General features: G+C 35.9%; 1 protein-coding gene across 2 annotated transcripts in view; it reads right to left on the reverse strand.

The window, feature by feature from the left end:
• GMDS (GDP-mannose 4,6-dehydratase) overlaps positions 1-24928 on the reverse strand; it is a 641507-nt gene that overhangs the window by 321532 nt on the left and 295047 nt on the right. For both annotated transcript variants that reach the window (XM_078055620.1, XM_036106055.2), the window contains exons 5-6: positions 12727-12919; positions 11775-11879 (exon numbers count right to left, since the gene is read on the reverse strand). In XM_078055620.1, coding sequence (XP_077911746.1) covers positions 11775-11879; positions 12727-12919 — 298 coding nt within the window. The remainder of the gene's footprint in view (positions 1-11774; positions 11880-12726; positions 12920-24928) is intronic.

Here is a 24928-nt window from a genome sequence, read left to right on the forward strand (position 1 = left end):
GGAATTAAACATCCCATAAACAACAGAAGTTCAGAACTTACTCTTAACTTCATGTTCAATATTCTGTGGATTACTTTATCACATCTTGTCTACCTTAATTACCAGTTACCAAGCTCTGAAAGCTTAACTTCCTTACTTGCTCAGGAAAGACAAGTTGTCTATCACTTTATTAATATCCTTTTTGTTATTCCTTTTTATTATTATTATATTTTAGATTGTGAGATGGTACAAACTGACCCTCCTTCTCCAGATGCAACATTACTAGTAGTGGTGGAAATAATAATAATGTGCTAGTAACTTTACTTACATTATTTCCTTTAATGCTCACAACAATTCTAAGTGACAACTTTATTATCCCATCTTATGGATGAAAAAACTGAGGCTGAGAGAGACTTAGAAACTTGCCAAAAGTCACTCATTTTAGTAAGTGATGGAACCTGGAGTGAAACAGTTGGATACTTCTGTATCCTTACCTGAGCCTGATTCAATTAAAAGGGAAAACAAAGTTCCATAATAAATAGTGAAAAAGAAAGCTTTGATTCAAACTAAATTTGGGGGAAAATGCTATTTTGAAAAGAATTGCAATTTCTCTTATAATTGATAAAATTTAAATTATAGTTATACTTATGTGTTTTTTCTTAGTATAGCCAAAAAGGAAAAAAAATAAAATAAAACAAAACAAAAAACATCCTGGTTTGTAATTTTTTTTTTTTTACAAAACACCATTTTGTATTTCACTTAAGATTCTCACAGGACCATTAATAAAAATATCTGAATCATTTTAAAAAATACTTGAAGGTTTCACTAATTTTCTCAAGGGTCTTTCATAGGTGTTTGATGTTTACCATAATCTTTCCATAGTCAACATCTTTTTTTGACTTCCCCAATTTAAATGTTCACTGCTTTAACTGCCAGAATCTCATTTGAAAATGGCCTTTCCTGTGATTCCAGCAATTCTCCAATACTACTTACATTTTTTTTTCTTTTTGCAATTCATGGATGTCTCAGTGACTACTCTAATTCATCTGTAAACATCATTAATATATTCTGTTTTTGGTTCAAAACCGTCTCTAATTTGCAGGCCCTACGGGATTCATATTTCTTACTGTCTTAGTCTTATGCCAATAGCCACTAGAATCCCACAAACAAGTTTGGCTCCAACACAGTATTTCACCTCAGAAGGGGAGGAATAAAGAGATACTCTAGGCTCAGTACTGAAAATACAGTAAGAGGGGAGAAGAGAGGAGGGAAAAAGAAATACACACATGTTCAAAATCTACCAGGCACTGTGTTAATCCTTTTCACATATGCTCTCCAATCTTACTTTTACATGGGACCCACAGGTAAGTAACCAGTACGGCACCCTTGGTCCTCACAGTGCACCCACCGATTAGGCAGGCGCTGTTAGCAGTACAGAAGAGGAAACCGAGGTCTGAGTAAGTAGTGCAGCCAGGCAGACTCCATCCAGGTCTGGCTCTGAGTGGCTTAGTGCACTCTTAACCACTGTGTACCCTGCCTGCTTATACTGGGGGAGATACACTACGTGAGATCAGACAGTTGTTAGTTTGGTTTCCAATGTAAATGTCACAGAAATTACAAGACATTAAAAAAATCAATTTAACAGTCTCAGAAGTCTCACCTCAGTAGGTGGGAAGGACCTGACTTTGTTTAGTGGTAACAACCACCTCAATTAGACCAACTATTGCTTCAAAAGTCTTTCATGTTTAAGCAATTACACTTCATCTCCCCACAGAGAATAATATTGGCAGACAGCTCTGTGATCTCCAAGTACAGATGTCACCTGTGAAGTATCACAGACTACAGGTGTAATAGTAAGCCAGATGCTGCCATTTTGTGCCCAACCGGAAAGGCCACCTAGAATATGGTGGGTCCAAGGTGAGTGGCCCACAATCTAACCATTTACACACAGACAAAATGGTATTGTGTAAAACCCATTAATGCTCTGCTGAACTTTAGCGTGAGATTACTTCATCAACTCATTTCAGAATGGGCAAATTTTTTTTTAATACATTAAGGCTATGATGCTCATCTAAAAGAACCACAGAATAGCTTTAATAGATAGAAATACAAATAGGGCACCTGGGTGGCTCAGTTGGTTAAGCGACAGCCTTCGGCTCAGGTCATGATCCTGGAGTCCCGGGATCGAGTCCCACATCGGGCTCCCTGCTCAGCAGGGAGTCTGCTTCTCCCTCTGACCCTCCCCCCTCTCATGCTCTCTATCTCATTCTCTCTCTCAAATAAATAAATAAAATCTTTAAAAAAAATACAAATAAATATTGGGCTGTTGGATATTGGTTTGCTTGTTTCTTGATATTTCTATAATTGTATGATTTAAATTGCTACTCAGACAGGCAAATAATAACTTTGTAATTTTTAAAGATTGTTTTATTTACACACACACACACACACACACACACACACAAAGATGAGGGCTTTGGCCTGTTGAAATTAAATAAAAACAAGTTCCAGTCATTTAAGTTATATCCTGCATTCTATTATTCCCTAAAGCACTAAAATATTTATGAATTCAAATAATTTTTAAGGAAAATTTTCAAATAAAGTGAACATCTCACACTAATATTACTGTAATCCTATACATTGAGAAATTATCTCGAATCCATTTTATTGTCTTATATCAAAGCCAGCACAAGAATCTACAGCTTATTCCCAAAGGAAAGCTTTGTTCTTGTTATAACGTACAACAAAAGATAAATATGCTCATTTATTTTGAAGGTGGAAGGAAGGTCGTCATGGACCTACTTTGATGTGGTTCTGCAGACCAGTGGGTCACGAAAGTAAGAATTGAGCCCCAAATGATTAGGAGAGCCCTGCAATAACAACTATGTTCTCTGGGCTTCCCTGACTGGCATTTGACCTGTAGTAGACCAGAATACTTAAGGCCTAAATGGTTTCACATGGAGCTACTTATTAAATCAGAGGGTTTTGGGTTTTCTTTCTCCTGTGTTTAGGCAAATGCTTGCTAAAGCTTGAAGGATTTACTGCAAAATAAAAGTGATATGTAAAGAAAGAGAAGATCCCAGTCTTATAGATGACATTTATCTAGATTTGGTGATAACATTCAAGGGTGAAATTCTAGAGCAGGCTTTCTCACCCTTAGCACTACCGACATTTGGGGGCTGGATAATTCTTTGCTGTTGGGGCTGTCTTGTGTATTGTAGATGTTTAAGAACATCCCTGCTGCTACCCTCACCTCCAGTTGTGACAACCAAAAACACCTCCAGACATTGTCACAAGAACTCTGGGGGGTAAAGTCATACTCTCCCCACTTTCATTCCTTCACACCTAGTCCTTGATATCTTCCAGCAATGAATAAAGAGCAATCTTCAGAAAAAACGAAGGAGAAAATTTTCCAAAATTTTACTGTGACTTAATCAGTTAATTTTTACAGGAATTATAGTTTAAAATATGAAGATGAATTTATAGTAACAAATATAGTTAGACATTTTAAAAAGCAAAACACTTGGCAGCTAAAAAAAAACCAAAAAACAAAACCTCAAGTCTAAGAATTGAAACCACAAGTTCATGAACCTTAAAATGTCAGATTCTCTCAGTCAGGTGAATACTGTGTTTAGACTGATATATATGATTTCTTATGAAGCCCATATTTAGAGGAATGTGCTAGATCATCTAAAAATGGCTCAATATCTAAACAGTAGTAGTACACCATCTATTTGCGGTAGCCTTAAACTGTTAATCACAGGTATATTTAAAGTACTTTATATCTTCTTATTGCCACATGATTTTTAACTTTGCATTACTTTGCATTAGTTCTATTTCCTCTCACTGCCAACTTCTTGGTGATACTCAAGATAAATCATTGGCTTCATATCATATTTATATTTTAACATTATAAAACTAATGTTTTATTATTATTCTGCTAAATATCTGAAAGGAATATTGCCTTTAACCAAATTAATTAATGTCTTTTACAAAAGATAAGAGCAATTGAGATAAATTTCCAACTTCTTCACTTGCTTCATTCCATAGTATAAGTACCAGCTCTGCTTCATGGGGGTTGACTGGCTCACTTCCAGCTCACAGTTCATATACATGCTATTTCTGCAAATATGAACAAAGTTTATGTCATTCTCTCTTCAGGATTATTTCTAGCTTTAGTGTTGACAACATGTTAGTTTTGTCACCTTGGACAACTCAACATCATACTGCTTCAGTTTCTTCATTGATGAAATAAATGGGATGGAATGATCTTTAAATTCCTTTCTAGCTCATAAGTTCTGAGGGTTTTGGGTGGAGAATACATACAAGTGGATATCAACTGTTCCCTAAAAATAAAGAATATTATCTAATGGTTATTATACACTTTTAAATTAAAGAATTAGAAAAAATTAGGCATATGAATTCCCACATACAAATAAAGAAATGTGTAAGTTAAACAAGGTTAGTCAAAATGTCTCTAAAAGTACCTTTAGAGTATTAACTCACAATGTTAAATGCAACAAAACAGCTCATGAATATAATATTTTTCACTGTTATTATGTTTGATGATGATGTATGATGACGGCCAAACTACTCTGATTCCCTCAGCTGGGAAATGATAAAAAGTTCTTCTTAAGAAAGAAATACAGAATAAAGTAAGAACATAAATGCACCCCAGCTTCTTAGTGGTATTTATTAGGCTCTCTTGGAATTCTGGAGAAAACAGGAGTCCAGCAACTGAAGAGCTCCTGAAGGGAGCAGTCTTTAGCAGGCTCCATGGTCACAGAGAAGGTAGCATCGTTATACACTGTATGTGGAAGACAGCATTATTTAGGGGTCAAACATGGAAGGAGAAAGAAAAGGAGAAAATCTACTGAGAAAAAATAATACCTTCTGTAGAGCTGAGTAAATGTTCCAGTTTAAACACTTAAAAAAGAAGAAGAAGAAAAAGAATGGGAAGAAAATGAAGAAATAGTACTGTTGACATGGACCATGATTTCAGGTTAAAGGGATCCAAGGGATGGATCCAATCACTGCATGTGACTCATTGCTAGTAAATTAATGGCGATGAGGTAGGTTCATATAGCCAAACTTGACTTCTTTAGTTGATTCTGGAAGTAGTAGTTACTGTATTGTCCAGATGGACCTAATGACCTATGTATTAAGATGAGTCTGTGAAAAATATCCTCATGAAAAGACTGGAACTCTTTTTTTTTTTAATATTTTATTTATTTATTTGTCAGAGAGGGAAAGAGAGGGAGCACAAGTAGGGGAGAGCGGCAGGCAGAGGGAGAAGCAGGCTCCCCGCCAAGCAGGGAGCCCGAGGCGGAACTCAATCCCAGTACCCTAGGATCGTGACCTGAGCTGAAGGCAGACGCTTAACTGACTGAGCCACCCAGGTGCCCCAAAGACTGGAACTCTTAAACTGACCTCCTTCTGTAGCACCAGTGGCATCCAAGTGAGAGTCAAAAATCAATAGGCCCCACCACTGTGGACCAGCAGACACTGGAGCCCCACCTGCAGATACCGGACAGCAGAGAACTTTCGCCAAACACACTCCTGGTGCGGGCTTTCACCTCAAGGACATAGCTCTGGGAAGTCTCTCAGAAACCTACACCATTACTTAGCTATAGGAGATTAGACATTATTTCTACAATCATACTGAAAATGGAAAAGTCACATGGTTACAGTCATTAAAGTCAGGAAATCAAGTTTAATCGTTTGACTTTTTAATCTTCTGAAACTAGAAGATAGGATATCTCTCTTTGTTCATTCTTGATGATCACGCAAAATATGAGGATTTTTTCAATATATTATTTTATATAAGATATTAATGTTATTTATAATTCTTAAAGGTCAGCAAATTTGTATCTGTGACATGCTAATATAAGAATAAAATATAATTAGTAAAATGGTTTAATTATCCAGGTGATGAATAGTAGGAATTCCTGTTACTTTACCTTCTAAATTAATAAGTTATCAGTGGGGCACCTGGGTGGCTCAGTGTGTTAAGCATCTGCTTTTGGCTCAGGTCATGATCCCAGGGTCCTGGGATCTAACCCCGAGTCGGGCTCACCCCTGAGCAGGGAGACCACTTCTCCCTCTCCCTCTGCCCTTCCCCCCTACTTGTACTCGCTCTCTCTCATGCTCTCTGTATCTCTCTCTAAAATAAATAAATAAAATCTCTTTAAAAAATTAATTAATTAATAAACAATCAAAACTATAAATATTGTTAGCTTTACAAATGGGCTTGTTTTAATGTTCTGGTTTGTAGAATAATCTTAAATTTAAGAGATTTTATAGCTGATAAATGATATATTTGAAAAGAAACTCTGTCTTTACTCACAAAATACTTTAAAGCTATTAAAAAATTTCTCAATATTTTCCATAGTTTATATAGTCAATAGCTTTATGACATCAGTCTTATTAACTGATTACCCTTTCAAAAATACTTAGCAACAAAAGCTAGAAGATTTTCCATATATGACATTTTCCTCACAGAAATTTAATAGCTCTGGACAATAAACATAGCCTTTATTTCCTAAATAGAAAATATGTGAATCTAGGAGTGCCTGGGTGGCTCAGTCAATTAAGTGTCTGCCTTCGGCACAGGTCATGATCCCACGGTCCTGGGATCAAGTCCCACATAGGGCTCCCTGATCCATGGGGAGCCTGCTGTTCCCTCTGCTTGTGCTCACGCTCTCTCTCTTACTCTCTCTCTCAAATAAAATCTTTAAAATAAATAAAATACAAGTTGTATTCAAATTTCTTTTTAAAAAAAAAGATGAAATGGGGGCGCCTGGGTGGCTCAGTCTTTGGGCGTCTGTCTTCGGCTCAGGTCATGACCTCAGGGTCCTGGGATCGAGCCCTGCATCGGGCTCCCTGCTCCGCGGGAAGCCTGCTTCTCCCTCTCCCTCTACCTGCCACTCACCCTGCTGTGCTCTCTTTCTCTCTCCCTGTCAAATAAATAAAATATAAAAAAAAGAAAATATATAAATCTGTATTTCCAAAAGAAAGGTGTCACTATAGCCACATTTGCCACATTTGTGGCAAACAGAACACTGTATTTATGTACATATAGCTATAGAGATACGTAAATGAAACAGATACAAAATTTCAAGTTTGAAGAAACTTGAAATATGAAAGGAAAAAGCTTTTCAGATACATGTGCAATTTTGTACAATTTATTCATAAAGCAACTATCACTTTAATTTAAAAAATAGTACATTTATTTAAAAAAGTTGAGTGCTTATGAATAAAAGCACCTTGGGAATATCGGTGAATATTGTTATATAATACATAGTATTCACAGAACATGATACATATCACACATTTTCATCCCTTTATGGACATATAAGTCAAGAATTTTATTTTACTTATTTTTTAAATAATTTTTTATTATGTTATGTTAGTCACCATACAGTACATCATTAGTTTATGATGTAGTGATCCACGATTCATTGTTTGCATTTAATACCCAGTGCTCCATGCAATATGTGCCCTCCTTAATACCCATCAGAGCAACTTCTTTCAAAACACGTCTCCAAAGGCAAGGGAAACAAAAGTGAAAATGAACTTTTGGGACTTCACCAAGATAAAAAGCTTCCACACAGCAAAGGAAACAGTCAACAAAACAGAGAGGCAACGCATGGAATGGGAGAAGATATTTGCGAATGACACTACAAAGGGCTGGTATCCAAGATCTATAAAGAAGTTCTCAAACTCAACACCCAAAAAACAAATAATCAAGTCAAAAAATGGGCAGAAGACATGAACAGATACTTTTCCAAAGAAGACATACAAATGGCTAACGACACATGAAAAAATGTTCAACATCATTAGCCATCAGGGAAATTCAAATAAGTCAAGAATTTTAACTACTGTTCATTATTAATTTGTATTAAATATTACTCAAGTGCCTCCATTTTATAAAAAAGCAAACCTAAGGCATGAGCATATCAACCATCTTGCCTTAATTGAAAGAATGACTGCGTGGCTGAATGGTAAACAGAGCCCAAGTCTTTGGATTACTGGTTTTATTCTCTACAACAATAATCTCCAATGGTTAATTCTGTGCCAAACACAGGTGATCCCAACTATCTTTAGAGGCATTATAATCTTCTCATTACAAAGCAAAATAAGTACACTTAAAAAGAAAACCATAAAGGGGAAGCGTGGGTGGCACAGTCGGTTGAGCGTCCGACTCTTAGTTTTGGCTCAGGTCATGATCTCAGGGTCATGAGATCGAGTCCCAAGTCGGGCTCCATGCTCAGTGGGGAGTCTGCTTGAGATTCTCTCTCTCCCTCTCTCTTTTCCTCTGCTCCTTCCCCTGCTCGCACATCTCTCTCTCTCCCAGATAAATAAAGAAAAAAAAAGAAAACCATAAAGGATTTGGAATAGAGAAAAGACATATAATCCAGTCAAAAATGTAATGAAAAATGTCAAACTCAGGAGGTAGGGTTGCTGTAATGAACCATGCTCCTGATCTTCAGTCAGTTCCTAGTTTATTTGGTCCTATACCTCAGTCCTTCAACAGAGCATAACAGAACCCCAATGGACCCAAATACTTCAGGAATTCTGTTTATGGATGTCTTAACTATCGATTCTCCTTGACTTTAATATTTATTGGAAATCCCTTGCGTAAGACTATCTTGCTACCTTGGGGGAAATATTAAACCTAACTGAAAGTTTCTTGATGTTGAGGAACTAATTATTCTATAGGTGAGGCTAGCAAATGTTTTCTTAAAGGGCCAGACAGAAAATATTTTAGGCTTTGCAGGTCACAGGACTCTACTGTGAAAGCAGCCATAGACAATATACAAACAGATGGATATGTCTGTGCTCCAATAAAATTTTATTTACAAAAATAGGATGGTGGGTTGGATTTAGCCCATGAGCCATTATTTGTCAACCTCTGGTCTAGAATACCTTTATGTTGAAAAATACTTCTTCCATACTTTTTAAAGTTAGAAATTCTCATGGAATGCTATTCCTGCAGTCAAAAGGGGCCTTGTCAAACATTTTTCATTAGAGAAAAAGTACACATCCCAAAAAAGGCTGCATCAGTTTGGGCTCTACTAATTGGACTTTTGTGATAATATACCTTAGAACTAGATTGAGGTTTACCACTGTGCTATCTAAAAAGAGCATTTGCTCACTGTGCTAACAGGGCAAAAGAGGACTGATGTATAAATGTTCGACCTACTTAAGAAAATAAACGAACTTAAAGTACCACAGCAATTATAGGTATATAGACTAAGATTATTAATTTGAAATGCATTTTATCTATTTATTGAAGTATATCAGGGTGAATCTTTACTTCAAAATAGTTTGCCTTCAGCTACACCCTTATTCATGAAACCAGTAAAACATTTATTTAAAACTTTTATATAACTCCTAATTCAGACTGCCTACCTTTCAAGTCAGTAACGTTTACTAAAACATGAGATATACATTCATTCACTCATTTAAAAATATTTATTGAATGTTTATTAGCAGACAGGTATTGTTTTATAAGCTGAAGATTCAAAAATATAATACAGACCTATCATTAAGGAATTCTCAGTCTGGCAGAGAATCTCTTTGGAAAATAATAACTGTGACAAAACAATAGTATTATGGCAGGATTAAGTTAATATGAAAATTAATTTCCAACTTCCAAAAAATGCTCTATGTATTAAGTATTAGATATCTTAACAAATAAATATTACATCATTTCCACATATACTATTATTTTTCATTATTCGATATTAAATGAAATAAAAAATTAAATATTGATTTTCAGATATAAAAACAAAACAGAATGGTGTATGCTACAAGGTCAAGTTTTTTAACAAACATTTAACAAAAGCCCTCGATGTAGAATATTGTGTATAGAATAACCCTGTCTGTATGTTTAAGATAAAGACACTTGGAGTGTTTTTGAAGGAGTTTTAGTGGGCCTGAGGACAGAGCTGGGAGTAAGAGGGAGTGAGAGGGAAGAAAGAAGTATTAATTTTAAAATAATTTTTTTAAAGAAGTGTTTAACACTGACAAAGACAAAAATTAGTCCTCATCACAACATATGCAAATAGAGGATTTTTTTTTTTTTGAGGGAAGGTCATATTTTAATGTATCTTTTCCTTCTGCAACTAAGAATGCTTTTCCCTATCCTAACCTGATCCAAAACAATTGATTTTTACTTATTTATTTTGTTTTGCAGGTAGAGAAGTTGAGAGGGGAAAAGCACAGAAACCCAAACAATGGGTATAAACATGTTTATGAGGAAAGAGGCAGAGACTATCATTCACTGAACAGGTGCCTTGAGCATCCTGCATACCAAATGCTGTGGGCAAGGAGAGCTAAGGTCTTCCTTTTTCCTTTTCCCTCTACTAAGGACACCCAGAACCACAAAATTAATTAAAGAAATCTCTCTGGCGGTTTGTAAAGTTGTTTTCTTTTGGGACAACAGGCATGACAGACTGGGTTCTTATGCTTTAACAGCGTATCATGGGAATTTTTAACTTACGCAATTATAAAATAAAAACGTATTGACATTAAAGATACCTTTATAAATCTGTCACTTTACTCTTTCCTCATGACTTGTAGGTTAATTATGTAGCTATAAAGTCACATAAAATTTCACTGAAAAAGTTATAAGCATTACTAGTTGTTGGACATGAAACAACTTATAACATTGGACTTTTTATTGATTCTCCAGCTAAAAGGCTAAATGATAGTGAAATTTCATAAAACATCTTAGAATTAGATTGTACAGATAATTTTCATTTTGTGAAGAGTACACATGTTTTGTAAAGATTTCTCATGCTTCAGCAAATCAGAAATAATGATAAGAATATATTTTCTTATTTAAAACCTAATATTTGGAACAGAAAAGCTAGCATGTTGCTAACAGTCTCAACAGCAACTCTGAAAAGCAAACAAGCCAATACAAACAAAATATGGTTTTCTGAAAAAAAGTGATAATGATTCTAAATATAAGCATTGATTTCAAATTTAATTTAATATTTACTCTAGAAGCACAGTTATTTCTGGATGTCTCTTTAAATGGAATATAAAGAAAGAATACTGAATATCTAACAGACTTAAAGTAAAAAAAAAAATATAAATTCTACAAGTTGAGTCTACATGCATAAGAGTGACTTCTGGAAACAAGCATTAGTATACTACTTATTCCTTTCCATTCATTTGGAAACTTCCTAATACTTAGGTTGAAAACGTGCTTGATAAGACCTATCAATGAAAATGGTAAAATAAGAACAGTATTTAGTTTTCATGTTGAATAAAAAACCTAGCAAACATACTAAGTAATTAAATCTGGATTTACATTTCTTCATTTACCACTTCTGACATTCATAATATAGCTGACCCTTGAACAATACGGATGGGTAAGGAGTGGTGACCCTCCATGCAGTAGAAAACATGCATATAACTTTGACTCCCCCAAATTTAACTACTAATAGCCTACTGTTGACTAGAAGCCTTACCAATAACATAGTTGATCAACACATATTTTGTGTATATATTATATACTGTATGCTTACGATAAACAGCTAGAAAAAAGAAAATATTAAAAAAATCGTAAGAGAAAATACATTTATAGTACTGTACTAAAAAAATCTGTGTAAAAGTGAACCTGTACAGTTCAAACCCCTGTTGCTCAAGGGCCAACTGTAGTTAAAAGCAGATGTGATGTTTTCCCCAGTCTATACAGTACATATGCAGAATGTAACATACAACTTTTTTAGTTATTGTTAAAGTCTGAAATTGTCTTGTCCATTAACATATTTACTGACCTCTTCTGGGACTTTCATGATTGAAGAGAATGCCATTAACTGCAAAGAGATTATATGCCTCTCGGAAGTTCACCACAATCCAATAGGCATAGAGTTTAGCAGCCCCTGTTGGAAAAATTTTTTTAAAAGCAAATAAAAGACAGTTATTATTATAAAAGGTGGTATCTTATTATAAAAGACAGTGATTTTCACTCATCTTAAACAGTAACAACTTGCAAAAATTAATGTGTAATATATTAAGTTAGAAAAATATGAGTCAAAGCCAAAGACTAAAGGTTCCTTTGCCAGTTAATCATGTGCACAAGAAAATATTTAAGATTATTTTTACTTTTGTAATACCCACAGTTCTGTCTTCCACAATCTAACTGATTTGATGATAGCGTGTGCAATGTATCAAGTTGACCTAAGGTCTTATTTCCTTTTTCCTAGTTTTAAGGAATTAGAAAGTGAAAAAAAAATATGAAATCTTAATATTCTAGATGCTTAGAAATTTGATCACTTAAGTCTTTCATGAATACTCTTTTTACAAATACATAAGATGTAATAGACCCCCCCTTTTTTAAAAATATTTGAACCCAGAGAAACTTCCATTGGGGAAATAAAAAACACGAAACCTATCACTTCAGCAAATCTCACAACAGTTACATAAAAAAAGTCATGTGGGTCTCATTTTCCTTTCAAAGTGATGTGTATGGAAGGGCTGGATGAACATGGATCACTGAAGTGAAGTGGTAATTTCACCCTGGAGGCAATGGCAGCAAATATTTATAGAGTGAGCAGTGTATAACGTTATGCTTCCCAATGTCTAGTCATTTTAGTCTAATCTTAATGTTAATCTCGCAGTCAAATGACTTTAGACGAGAGACAGGAATGGAATTAAAGCAGAAGCACATGAATGCCCCAGGCCAAGAGAACATGGCGCATACACAAGGTTGTACCCATGCATTCTCACCGTACGGTGACCGAGGATAAAAAGGAGTAGTCTCCTTCTGGGGTATTTCTTGCACTTTCCCATAGAGTTCACTTGTTGAGGCTTGATAGAACTTCACAGAGTTGATAAGGCCACAGGTTTTAACTGCATCCAAAAGCCGTAAAGTGCCAACTCCATCAACATCTGCAGTATATTCAGCCAGGTCAAAAGAAATCTGCAAATAACAGGTGAAGACAGTACCACATTAATGGGTAGCAGCAACAAAGATGCTGACAGTGGTAACAAACACATCTTACATTTCACATACTTAGAAATGTTATGCTTGTGACAAAATATTATTTTCTAATAGCAGAATAAGAGTGTGAATGTCATCTATTTCTAACATCAAATAGCTGAAAATATCTAAAGAAATACCTATTAATTACCTATGTTAAAATGAAGACAATTCTTTTTTTTAAAAAAAGGTTTTATTTATTTATTTGAGAGAGAGAGAGAGCGAGCAAGAGAGAACACAAGCGGGGTGAGGGGCAGAGGGAGAAGCAAATTCCGCTGAGCAAGGAGCCCGATGCAGAGCCCCATCCTGGGACTCCAGGATCTTGACCTAAGCCGAAAGCAGATGCTTAACCAACTGAGCCACCAACGTGTCCCAATGAAGAACAATTCTAGGCTGAAGTCCCTAAGGCAGTGTTTCTCAAAGTGTAAACCCTGCTCCTTAGAATCATCTGGGGGGTTTCTAAAAATTCAGATTGAACCAATCTCTTGGGGATGGAAGCCTAGAAAATCCACATTTATAATGAGTCTCATTTGACTTTTACTCTCGGAGAAGTTTGAGAACATGTGCTTTAGACACAGTTGATTTTTTAAAAGATTGTTTTATTTTCTATTTTTAACTAAAATACAAGAATTACTTTTTACTATATTACATGTATATATAATCGTTTAATTATGAGACAGACTGAATATAGTAAGATGCTAATGTATAAAATTGAATGATTTCCAAAAAGAGGGTGTTAAGGAATAATTCAGTATTTTGCAGTTTCTTAACATATTCCTTAAAAATAAATGTGACTGATACGTTTTTTTCTTAAATTATGTCTAAACATAATAAACAAGTTAACCTAGTATTAAAATGTCCCAAAATAGTAAGGCTGAAAATCTTTGTTGCTGGTTTATTTACAGGCCAAATACAGTGGGTACAATGCAGAGATGCTTCCCCGCTGCCTGGTGAATGACCTCAATCCTCACCTGGAAAAACCCGGCTCTGGGGTGAGGAGGTTACTGGCCTACACTGCTGCTAGTCCTGAGTGTCACCTGTGCACAAGCTGCAGCCTTGTCTACGTACAGGGTATTTAGGGAACTTAGGTGACAGCTGACCACGGACCTGACTCAAGACCACTACACCCTTGTCATCTAAGCCTGTCAGTAAAACTCATGGCAGTTGTGAGATAAAACAGGGTAGAAGTATGTTTCATGCCCTATCTTTCAAAGCCAAGAAAGCACAATTTGGGGTTACTTTATTCTTTTCAAATAAAATCTACATACCATAAAATTCACCCTTTTAAAGTTTACGACTCACTGGCTTTTAGTATATTTACAGCATTGTGCAATCATCACCACCAACTAATTCCACAATGTGATCATCATCCCCAGAAGAAACTCAGTACCCATTAGCAATCATTTGCTATCTTCCCATCAAACCCCTCAGCCACCAACCTACTTCCTGTATCTATGCAGTGACCTATTCTGGACATTTCATATTTATGGAATCATAATATGTGGCCTTTTGTGACTGATTTCATATTTTCATTTCTCTTGGACACGTACCATTTGCATACAACATGTAACATTTTGAGGAACTGCCACACTCTTTTTGAAAGTGGCTGGACCATTTCACATTCTCACCAGCAGTAAATAAGTGTTCTAACTGTTCCACCCCTACTCAATACTTACTGTAGTCTTTTTAATTTTAGACATCCAAGGGAGTGTGAAACTGTATATCACTGGGGTTTTCTTTTGTCTTGTTAAGGTATAATTGACATATAATATTATCTTTGTTTCAAGTATATGTAATGATTTATGTATATATCATGAATGTATATATCATGTATATTTATCTATATATCATGAATTACCACAATAAGTCAACATCCATCACTACACAGTTACAAAGTTTTTTGATAACTTCAAGATCTACTCTCTTAGCAACTTGCAAATAATACAATACAGTATTAACCACAGTCACCATACTATACATGTCCATGACTCAATCACTTTACAAGTTGTACCTTTTGACTACCTTCACCCATTTCACCTACTGTCCACCACCTCCACTTCCTTGTTTCTGGCAACTCTGTATCTATGAGCATGTTTGTTTTCTCCATTCCTTTTTCAGATTCCACATATAGGTAAAATCATACAATAGCTGTCTTTCTCTGTCTGACCTTTTTCACTTATAATAATGCCCTCAAGATTCTTACATGTTGTTGTTGCAAATGGCAGACCTTCTTTCTTCCCTATAACTGAATAATATTCCATTGTGTATATATATAAACAATGGTACACACACACACACACACACACACACACACATATACACATACCACATCTGCTTTATCCCTTCAGCCATCGATGGACCCTTAGCTTGCTCGCGTATCTTGGCTACTATAAGTAATGCTGCCATGAACATGAGGATGCAGCTATCTTTTCCAGTTAGTGTTCTCATTTCCTTAGGAATTGCTGGGTCTTATGGTAGTTCCATTTTTAATTTTTTGAGGACACTCCATACTGTTTTCCATAGTAGCTGCACCAGTGCATTCCTGTATTCACACCAACAGTGCACAAGGGTCCCCTATTCTCTACATCCTCACCAACACTTGCTCTCTTGACTTTTTGATAATAGCTATCCTAACAGGTGTAAGGTTGTGGTTTTGGTTTGCATTTCCCTGATGGTTAATGATGTTGAGCACCTTTTTGTGTACCTCTTGGCCATGTGTATGTCCAACATACATTTGGAAAAATGCCTATTCAGATCTTTTACCCATGTTTAAATTAGATTGATTTGGGGTTTTTTGTTTGTTTTGCTATTGAGTTGTATGAATTCTTTATATATTTCGGATATTAGCCCCTTACCAGATATGTGATTTACAAATATTTTCTCCCACTGAGTAGGTTGTCTTTCCATTTTGTTGATAGTTTCCTTCACTGTGCAGAAGCTTTTTAGTTTAATGTAGTCCCACTTGCTTATTTTTGCTCTTGTTGCCTTTGCTTTTGGTGTGAGATCCAAAAAATCATCACCAACAGCAATGTCAAGGACCTTAACACCTGTGTTTTCTTCTAGGAGTTTTATGGTTTCAGTTCTTGCGTTTAAGTCTTTAATCTATTTTGGGTAAGTTTTTGTGTTTGGTGTAAGATAGTGGTCCAGTTTAATTCTTTTGCATCTGGCTGTCCAGTTTTCCCAATACCATTTATTGGAGAGACTGTCCTTTTGCCATTGTATATTCTTGAATCCTTACTCATAAATTATCAATCATCTATGTATGGGTTTATTTCAGTGGTCTCTATTCTGTTCATCTGATCTATGTGTCTGTTTTTATGCTGATACCATACTGTTTTGATTGCTACAACTTTATAATACAGCCTGAAATCAAGAAGCATGATGCCTCCAGTTTTGTTCCTTTCTCAAGATTTTGCTTTGGTTATCATGGTTCCACACAAATTTCTCATTGTGGTTTTGATTTGCATTTCCCTGATGACTAATGATGTTAAGCATCTTTTCATGTGCTTATTGGCCATTGGTATATCTTGTCTGGAAAGATGTCTATGCAGATGTTTTACCCATTTTTAAGATTGGTTGTCTTTTTATTATTGATTTATGAAAGTTCTTTGTATATTCTGGATAAAAATCTCTTACCGGATACATGGCTTGCAATTTTCTCCCATTATGAGAGTTGTCTTTTTACTTTTCCCCCCAGCTTTATTGAGATATAACTAACATATAACATGGTATAAATTTAAGGTGTACAAACAGTTTTCACTTTCTTAATGGTGTCCTATGAAGTAAAAAAGTCCAATTCATCTAATTTTTTGTTTGTTGTTTGTACTTTTGGTGTAATATTTTAGAATGCTTTGCTGAACTCAAGAACATGAAGATTTACTCCTATGTTTTATTCTAAGAGTTTTATAGGTTTATTTCTTATGTTTCGGTCTTCCATCCAGTTTTGGCTAATTTTTATGTATGTTATGGGTTAGAGGTCTGAATTAGTTGTTTGCACATGGATGTCAGGTTACCCCAGCACCACTTGTTGAAAAGGCTATGCTTTTTCCACTGAATGGTCTTGTTATGGGGCCATTTTGTTCTCAAAAAAAGCTGTGGCCCCTTATTGAGGGGCCAGTGCACTGAGCGGGCCTTGAGAGATGGGGGTGTCAGGGCTCTGCTGTCAGCTCTCAAGCAGACCACTCAAGCACCCTGCCTAGCTGCAGTTTTCTCACAGTTCAGTGCCACAGCTGTACATTTAGAGGACACTTTATGATTCCAAAGTGCTTTTGTTGGGGCTTTATAACAATTCTAGGAGAAATAAAAAGCAGTCCTGAGGTTCAGAGAGAAGGATTTGATAAAAGTCACACTAGAAGTCAGGAGCAGCAAATCTGGGGTTCTGTTCATGGAATGGTGCTCACCACCAGCAGGGCTTGGCCTTTCTGAGACTCAGACTCTGTGAGGGTGTCATGAAAGCCTCAGACTCTCTGACAAGAAACAGAAATACACATATGTGCAAGTGTACATGCACCCAGAGAATTGCCGTGTTGCCTACATTTTCTAAGGATTCATGAGCTGCATATGAGAAAACCTTGAACTAGATGACTGATGATCCTTTCTAACACTAAGGATCTGCCAAGCCAGTATTTTAAATCTTTTTTATGTATAAATTCATATCCAATCACATTTGGAGTCTTTTTGATGGAATCAGTCAAGTTTCAACAGCAAAGAGAATGTTGGGTTTTCTTCCTTTTGTTTGGCTATTTTTTCATTTAGATACATAACTATCTAAACAGCTACATGAAAAGAAAAGGTAGCATATGTTGAATACTCAATATTGAGCAGACACATTCTAAGCATTTTGCATATACATATTATTTAATCCTAACAACAATTAAGCACTAGAACTGAAGGCACAGAAGGCTGCAGGCAAGTGTTGAAGCCACATACTAAACTTATACTGAGAACAGAATTCTGGATGTTGTCACCAAAGTTCTTCCCTTAGCTCTCCTTCTCTGTAAATGGTCCCCATTTAACCTACTGTTCAAAACAAAAACGTGGGCTTTATGGCTGACTCCCCATCCTTCAGCATTCACAGAAATCACCCTTCTCCCCACTTCCATCTGCAGCATCCTTATGTAAGCTGCCATCACCTTTCACCAGGCCTACAGCAGTAGCCTAGTGACTACTAGTTCAACTATAGTCCTCCTCCCACCTGGCCCCCAGGTACTTTTCCATCTCATCGCCTACACTTTTTTCTCTCACTAATGACCCTACTTCTCTGGCCATTCTGCTGTCCCCAGACTAGTGCCAACTCTTGCCTCAAGCCTTTACATTTGTGTCCCCTCTATTTTTGCATGCTCTTCCTTCTTCAACATCTCTCTTCTTCCTTCCCTATTTCTGTTCAAATGTCACCCCTCAAAAAAGCCTTCTTTGCCTTCCTCTCTATCTACAACACCAATGCTTTGTCATCTCTATGTTTGTCCAGGCCTGCACACTGCTTCATTTCTTCTTCATTTTAATATTTTATCTGTTTACTTATTTATTATCTATCTCCTCCATCAAACGGTAAGCTCCTTGAGGGCAGGGATTTTATCTTGTATTCTGTAGTATCCCTCATGCCTGAAAATTGCTTGACATAGGATTTGTTGAATGAAAACAGCATGTAAACTAATGAGGAATTTAAATGTCCAAATATACAAATACCAAAATAAAAATACAAAAACCAGTAGGAAAAAAAAAACAGGTTACCAGAGTGACAGAAAAGGTTGATAATTTAATAGTACTAAAACAGGTAAAATTTCAAAGAGCAAGATGGACAAAACTCTATATAAATTTCAACGCTTTAGTATAACAACTATGACAAAGGTTTAATGGTTAAACACTACACTATATAAAGAGGTAGAATTCAAAGTAAAGGAGCACCATCTTAGACCATAATTAATGAAGTCAGTGTAGGAGAAATGGGTTATTGAAATAGCCAAAGACTTTGTAGTGGGATATACTCATCTGTAACGCACTATCAGGACAGTCTCAGAGAAGAGTACTAAAGCCTTATAGGACCACAGAAGTATTTAGAGTCAAAGGAAAATAGTTAATTCAAGTTCAAATGTAAAGCAAATTGCTCTTATCACATTCAAAGACATAAACAGATATCCTCAGAGTTATCCTCAGTCATATATGAGTGGTAAATCATGGCCTTTCTTGAAACAAAAAGAAAATTAGAAATGGTCCCTAAAAGTCTGTGTGGGACTCAGACAGGAACTGAAGGTATGCATTGAAATTTTACACAGACTGCAGATCGGAATGTAAATTCTAGAAGTGTTTTAATTGTATCAGACTGTTATCACGGGAGGCCTGGGTTCACTGTGGTAGGCCTCACATCAAATAAAGCAAATAATAATGATAATTCCACTATTCTTAAAGCCCCTTGCCTCTTCAAAGTCATTATAAGTTCATGTTCATTTTATAACCATGTAAGAATTGAACAGAGCTGAAGGAGGACATTCTAACCCAGTAGGACAAGAAAAATGTATTATTGATGACAATTAAAATGTTATTAATATTAGATTATTATAAGAGAACATGAACTGTGTCCAATTAGTAGAGTGGTTTCCATATGGTGGTGATTGGAGTGCTCCCATTTTTACCTATTATAAATGATCACCAAAATTGAATACTTGAGGTCAGAAATGCCACACTTTGTGATTCCCTACCCAAGAACATTCCAGCCCCTGAACTTGAGATCTTGGATATTTCCTGAGAGACTGCTGATTAAGAATCATTCTGGAATTTTTTAGGTGAGGTCCACTGCCTCACTCAGTGGGCTTTTCAGTGTTCAAACTTATTCTTACATTGATCCTTATTCTCTTATGCTGACTAGTTTCTCTTTTTCATAATGAGAATACTTAGGGAATAACCCTGCACCAAACCTTAGCTTAGGATTTAATTTTTTTAGTCTGTAGTGAGGCAGATGGCTTTAGTCACCAGAGAATGTCCAGAGTGAATAGTTTATCAAAACTATCCCACAGATTCTCCCTCTTACTTTCTCTTACCTCAAAATATGGATTAAAGCGTACACATTTAGAATTCTGAAATCTACTAAAAGCAAAAGCTGAGATGAATGAAAAAAACAAAAATAGTCCCCGTTGCACATATACACTAGACTGTAAGCTTCATAGGGGCAAGGACCTTGACTATTTCTGTTCACCATTAAATTCCCTAGAGTGGCACACAGGTCAAAATGCATCAAAATTTAAAAATGAAAAGCCATTTGAAGGAAAGCTCTACTTACTTGTAACAAAATAAATGAAATATATTTAACTACCCTACAAATACTAATAGAACTATTATCTTCTAAAGTAAAATGAATTGGAAAAACCTATTTCAATAACAATTCTAGTAAGGAAAAATATGTCAAAAATAGTAGAAGAGAATTTCATAACAAATTGATGAATAAGGCCTTACTTCTTTCAGGTTTTTCAGTTGAAACAAAAAGAAAATTTTATGGAGCAATTTAAAGAAACACAAAATTATTTGTAATATATGTTGCCCTAGACCACATATGTCATTTGCCTTTCCAGGCCCTTATGGTTCAATGATGCTGCCTCCAAGTCCCACGTGACTTGGCCTCTCCAGCCTCACTCCCTACCTTCCCCCACACCAGCTTCACAGGTCTCTCAATGCTCCCAGCAAGCCCCACTCTCCCCTCTACTCAGAACACTTTGCCCCCAGATATCTGCATGGCTCGCTCCCCTCCTTTCTTTCCCTCACAGGGCTTTCCCTGACCTTGCCATCTAGAACAAATAATTCCCTTCACTCCATCTTCTCACTGCATGCTTCTTTTCAGAGTACTCAGCACGTTTGACTGTAATGAAGACTGCTCGTGTCTTCATTTTTCTAGCCGGCCTAAAACCCCTCATGCCTCCTATTGCTTAGAAGAGTCCCTGCCACATAGAAGTTGCTTCAGAAATATTACTTGAATGAATAAGGTGGCATTAAACCTGAAGTTTGGGCATATAATTCCTCAATGACCTTACTGTACAATTAAAAATAGACTGAACTTCACATACGAAGTATATGAAATTTTTAAAATCTCAGTGAATGAGCCAAAGTTTCCTGAATAAACATGTTGCCTCAGAACAAAGACTGGTGTGAAAAAAGAACTAGATGTGGGAAAAGATAACCAGAGACGAGAACACTTCCTCTAACATTTGCTTTCAAGACATAAGGAGGCTCAAAATATCAGTAGGCTGGAAATGCCTAAGACCACACAAGCAGCTGCACTATTTTACTGTTCCTCAAGACTTTGAATCTACAAGCAAAAGTTATTAATCAATGAGAACAACAATAAAACATTACTTTCCACCATGAATCGGTCTTTCTCAGCAGAAATCCAGCAAAGCTGGCATTTACGTAGCAGCTAGGACTCGAAGACCATCTGTTTTAATAGAGCCACAATAAGAGTTGGATCCAGAAGAACTGCAGGTCAGTGGGCAGGAAGGGCTTCCTCGAGGGGATCTAGAGAGGGTGCATCCCTCTTTTAGAAGCACCTTCCCTAAGTAGCAGGGCATCATGTCCTGATTATAGGAAATAAAAAGGTGAAAAGAAACAGACCCCTGTCTCCCTCACCTGCTTTACGGGTAATGGATGCAGCCAGGTGGGGGACAGGGACTTAAAGGAGGCGAGATGACAAGGACAAATCAAAGAAGGGATCAGGGAGGAGATGGCCTAGATAAGCAAGTGCAGATGGAGGGATGTGAAGCATTCTAATGGATGGGCCAGCACGAGCAAAGGGAGGGAAAATGCACTGGCCATGTTTGGGAAATAACAAGTCTCCAGTTTCGATGGAGAAAAGGACAAGAAACAGAAGGTACTAATTTTGTACACATCAGTAGAGGCCTTTCTGGAACAGGCTTTCTATGTGGGTCTGTAGTTTGGTTAGCAGGGACTGAAGAGGCAACAATGGTTCCAGAACAGAGGAGCAGCATCATTTCTACCAGGGCTTCTCACTGTGTACGACGGTCCCAGTCTCAGCTCTATTTGCTCCCAGCCCAGCCAAGGCCCAGCTCAGAAACTTTTATTCCTCACATTTATAAACCTGATTTTATATGATTTTTCCTTATTCTACTGTACTTATATTTTTATTCAAAACCTTTTATAATTACAAATTGGGGCATCAAATAATCATAAGGTTATTACTTCACTGAAGTGATAAACTCCTGCCAGACTAAACAAATGTGACATCTTTGTTTACCTTTGTATGCTCAACATAAATTAATATGTACTTCCCATTAATTTTTTGAAATCCTCTAAATAGAGTAAGGACTCCCATAGGGAATCAGAACTTTCATTATACAGAACAAGGGAACAATCCCTAGACACACCATGCTCTGTAACAACTCTGATGAGAGTCAACTGCAACACCACACTGCTTTTGTCTGTGTCCACTTCCCACACTGTAGGGACCAGAGTTTTCCATATGTCATCCTTATTGCTTACTACCAAAGTAGGGTATGAAAAGATCTGTTGAACGAACGAATGACTAACATTAATTTTTTTTCACAAGTTAACATTTTTACCCATAAAGGCAAATTGAAACTTCTACTAATCAGAGTAGAAAAGATATATGGTACTCTACACTTGGAGTTTTCTGAAGTTTTTGCTTTCTTGAAGAGCACAATTCCTGCTGTGGAAGGTCAACCACACGGTAATGCCTTACTAAATCTTATAAATCCTCCCATTTACTAATACCAAAAGGAAGCTCAGCTATCCCAAGGACATATCTTCAGTTTGAAAAATCTTCATTTCCGAAATGGGTTTTTTTCCCCCACTTCAGCAATAACACCTCAGTCACAATGCTTTGCCATATTCTGTATCCTCTAAGAATATCTGGTTCCATTCCTTAAAACTTTTCTTGATTTCTCATTTAAGAAAGGCCACAACTTGATATAAAGAAAACAATTAAACAAATCTCTTAGTTTTGTAGAAAATCTTAATTTAAAAATACTTTGTGACTCCAATTATCACAAATCAGCTATATCAGACATCTTTTTCTTTTCTAGTTTACAGAGTTGTATCAGCTGGTGATAAACATAGAAAAACCTGTAATGATTTTTATATGAGAAAATAGAATCAGAAATAATTATCCAATTTTTCAAGATCAAAACTTGCAGAGATTCTTTATAGATAAGCAAAATAAACAGCAAGCTTACTTCATGAAATTCATTACATTGGGATGTTTAACCAAGGTCCACAAGGTCTATGGATAGAATTCAAGGAGGCACATATTAATTTGGATTAAAAAAATACACACTTTCATTTTTATCAAATTCTATCTGAAATTTAGAATTTCTCTCAATTTTGAATATAAGAAAAATCCTTGGTAGTAATAATAGCACCACATGTGACTTTTTCACCAATGGATATGATAGATATTTTTATACTACAGCATAGTTGCTACAAAGGTCTAAAGTATCACTTGTGCCCATCACTGCTTTGAAGTCACAGTGGTGACTTCAGGTCTTGTTATATAATGTATCACATCACATTATTACATCCCAAGCCTGGCTTTTAAATATTATAATATTAATATATGAATACAATTAGTTTCCTTTGTTATCTTAAGTGTTTTGCTTTATACTTTTCAAAAACATTACTCTGAGAGTATCTATAGGCCTCACCAGACTATTGAAGGAGCCATGGCATAAGAAAAGTTAAGAATGTCTGCTGTATACCCATTGGTATCACAGAGGATTAATATTTCAGAATGTGGTTGAAGAAGAAAAACTCCATCTAAGAGAGATCCTCTGTTAGGCCAGAAAACAAATTTAAGAGGACTGAAATCATATCAAACACCTTTTCTGACCACAAAGGAATGAAACTAGAAATTAATTACACTAAGAAAATTGAAAAATGTGGCAAATCAACAACATGCTACTAAATAACCATTGGGTAAAAGGAGATATTAAAAGAGAAACAAAAAATACCTGAGACAAACAAAAATGGAAATGTAACATACCAAAATTTATGGGATGCAGCAAAAACAGTTCTAAAAGGTAAGTTCATAGTGATAAATGCCTATCTTAGGAAATACGAAAAGTTTCAAAGAACTTAACTTCAGCCTCAAGGAACTAGAAAAAGAAGAGCAAACAAAGGACAAAGTCAGTAGAAGAAAGGAAATAACAAAGATTAGAGTAGAAATAAATGAAATAGAGATTAAAAAGTCAAGAAGACAATGTTAAAGATCAATGAAACTAAGGGCTGATTCTTTGTTAAAGATAAACAAAATTGAGAAACCTTTACCTGGAGAGAGGGCTCAAATAAATAAAATAAAAAATGAAAGAGATGTTACAACTGAAACCACAGAAATGAAAAAGAATTGTAAGAGACTACTATGACCAATTAAACAACAACAAAAAAGACAACTTAAAAGAAATGAATAAATTCCTAAAAACATACAACCCACCAAGACTGAATCATGAAACAGAAAATCTGAACAGGCTAATTATAAAAGGAAATTGAATCAGTAATCAAAAACCTCCTAAAACACAAAAGTCCAATACCAGATGGCTTCACTGGTTAATTCTGCCAAACATTCAAAGGAGAAAACCAATATTCTCAAATGCTTCCAGAAAACAGGAAGCAGGGAAAACTTTTCCAAACACATTTTAGGAGGCCAGCATTACCCATACCAAAACCAGATAATGATGCCACCAAAATAAATAAATAAATAAAAGGCTAATGATGAACATAGATGCAAGCAAACCAAATTAGCAAACTGAATTTTAATGATCATTAAAAAAACATATACACCATGATCAAGTGGGATTTATTCCAGAGATGCAGAGACACAAGGATAATTCAACAGTGGCACATCAGTCAATGTGACACATCAAACTAACAAAATGCAGGATAAAAATCATATGATCATCGCAAAAGATGCAGACAATCAATTGACAAAATTCAACA

Source organism: Halichoerus grypus, chromosome 9 (genome assembly GCF_964656455.1).
Source record: "Halichoerus grypus chromosome 9, mHalGry1.hap1.1, whole genome shotgun sequence".
NCBI lineage: Eukaryota > Metazoa > Chordata > Mammalia > Carnivora > Phocidae > Halichoerus > Halichoerus grypus.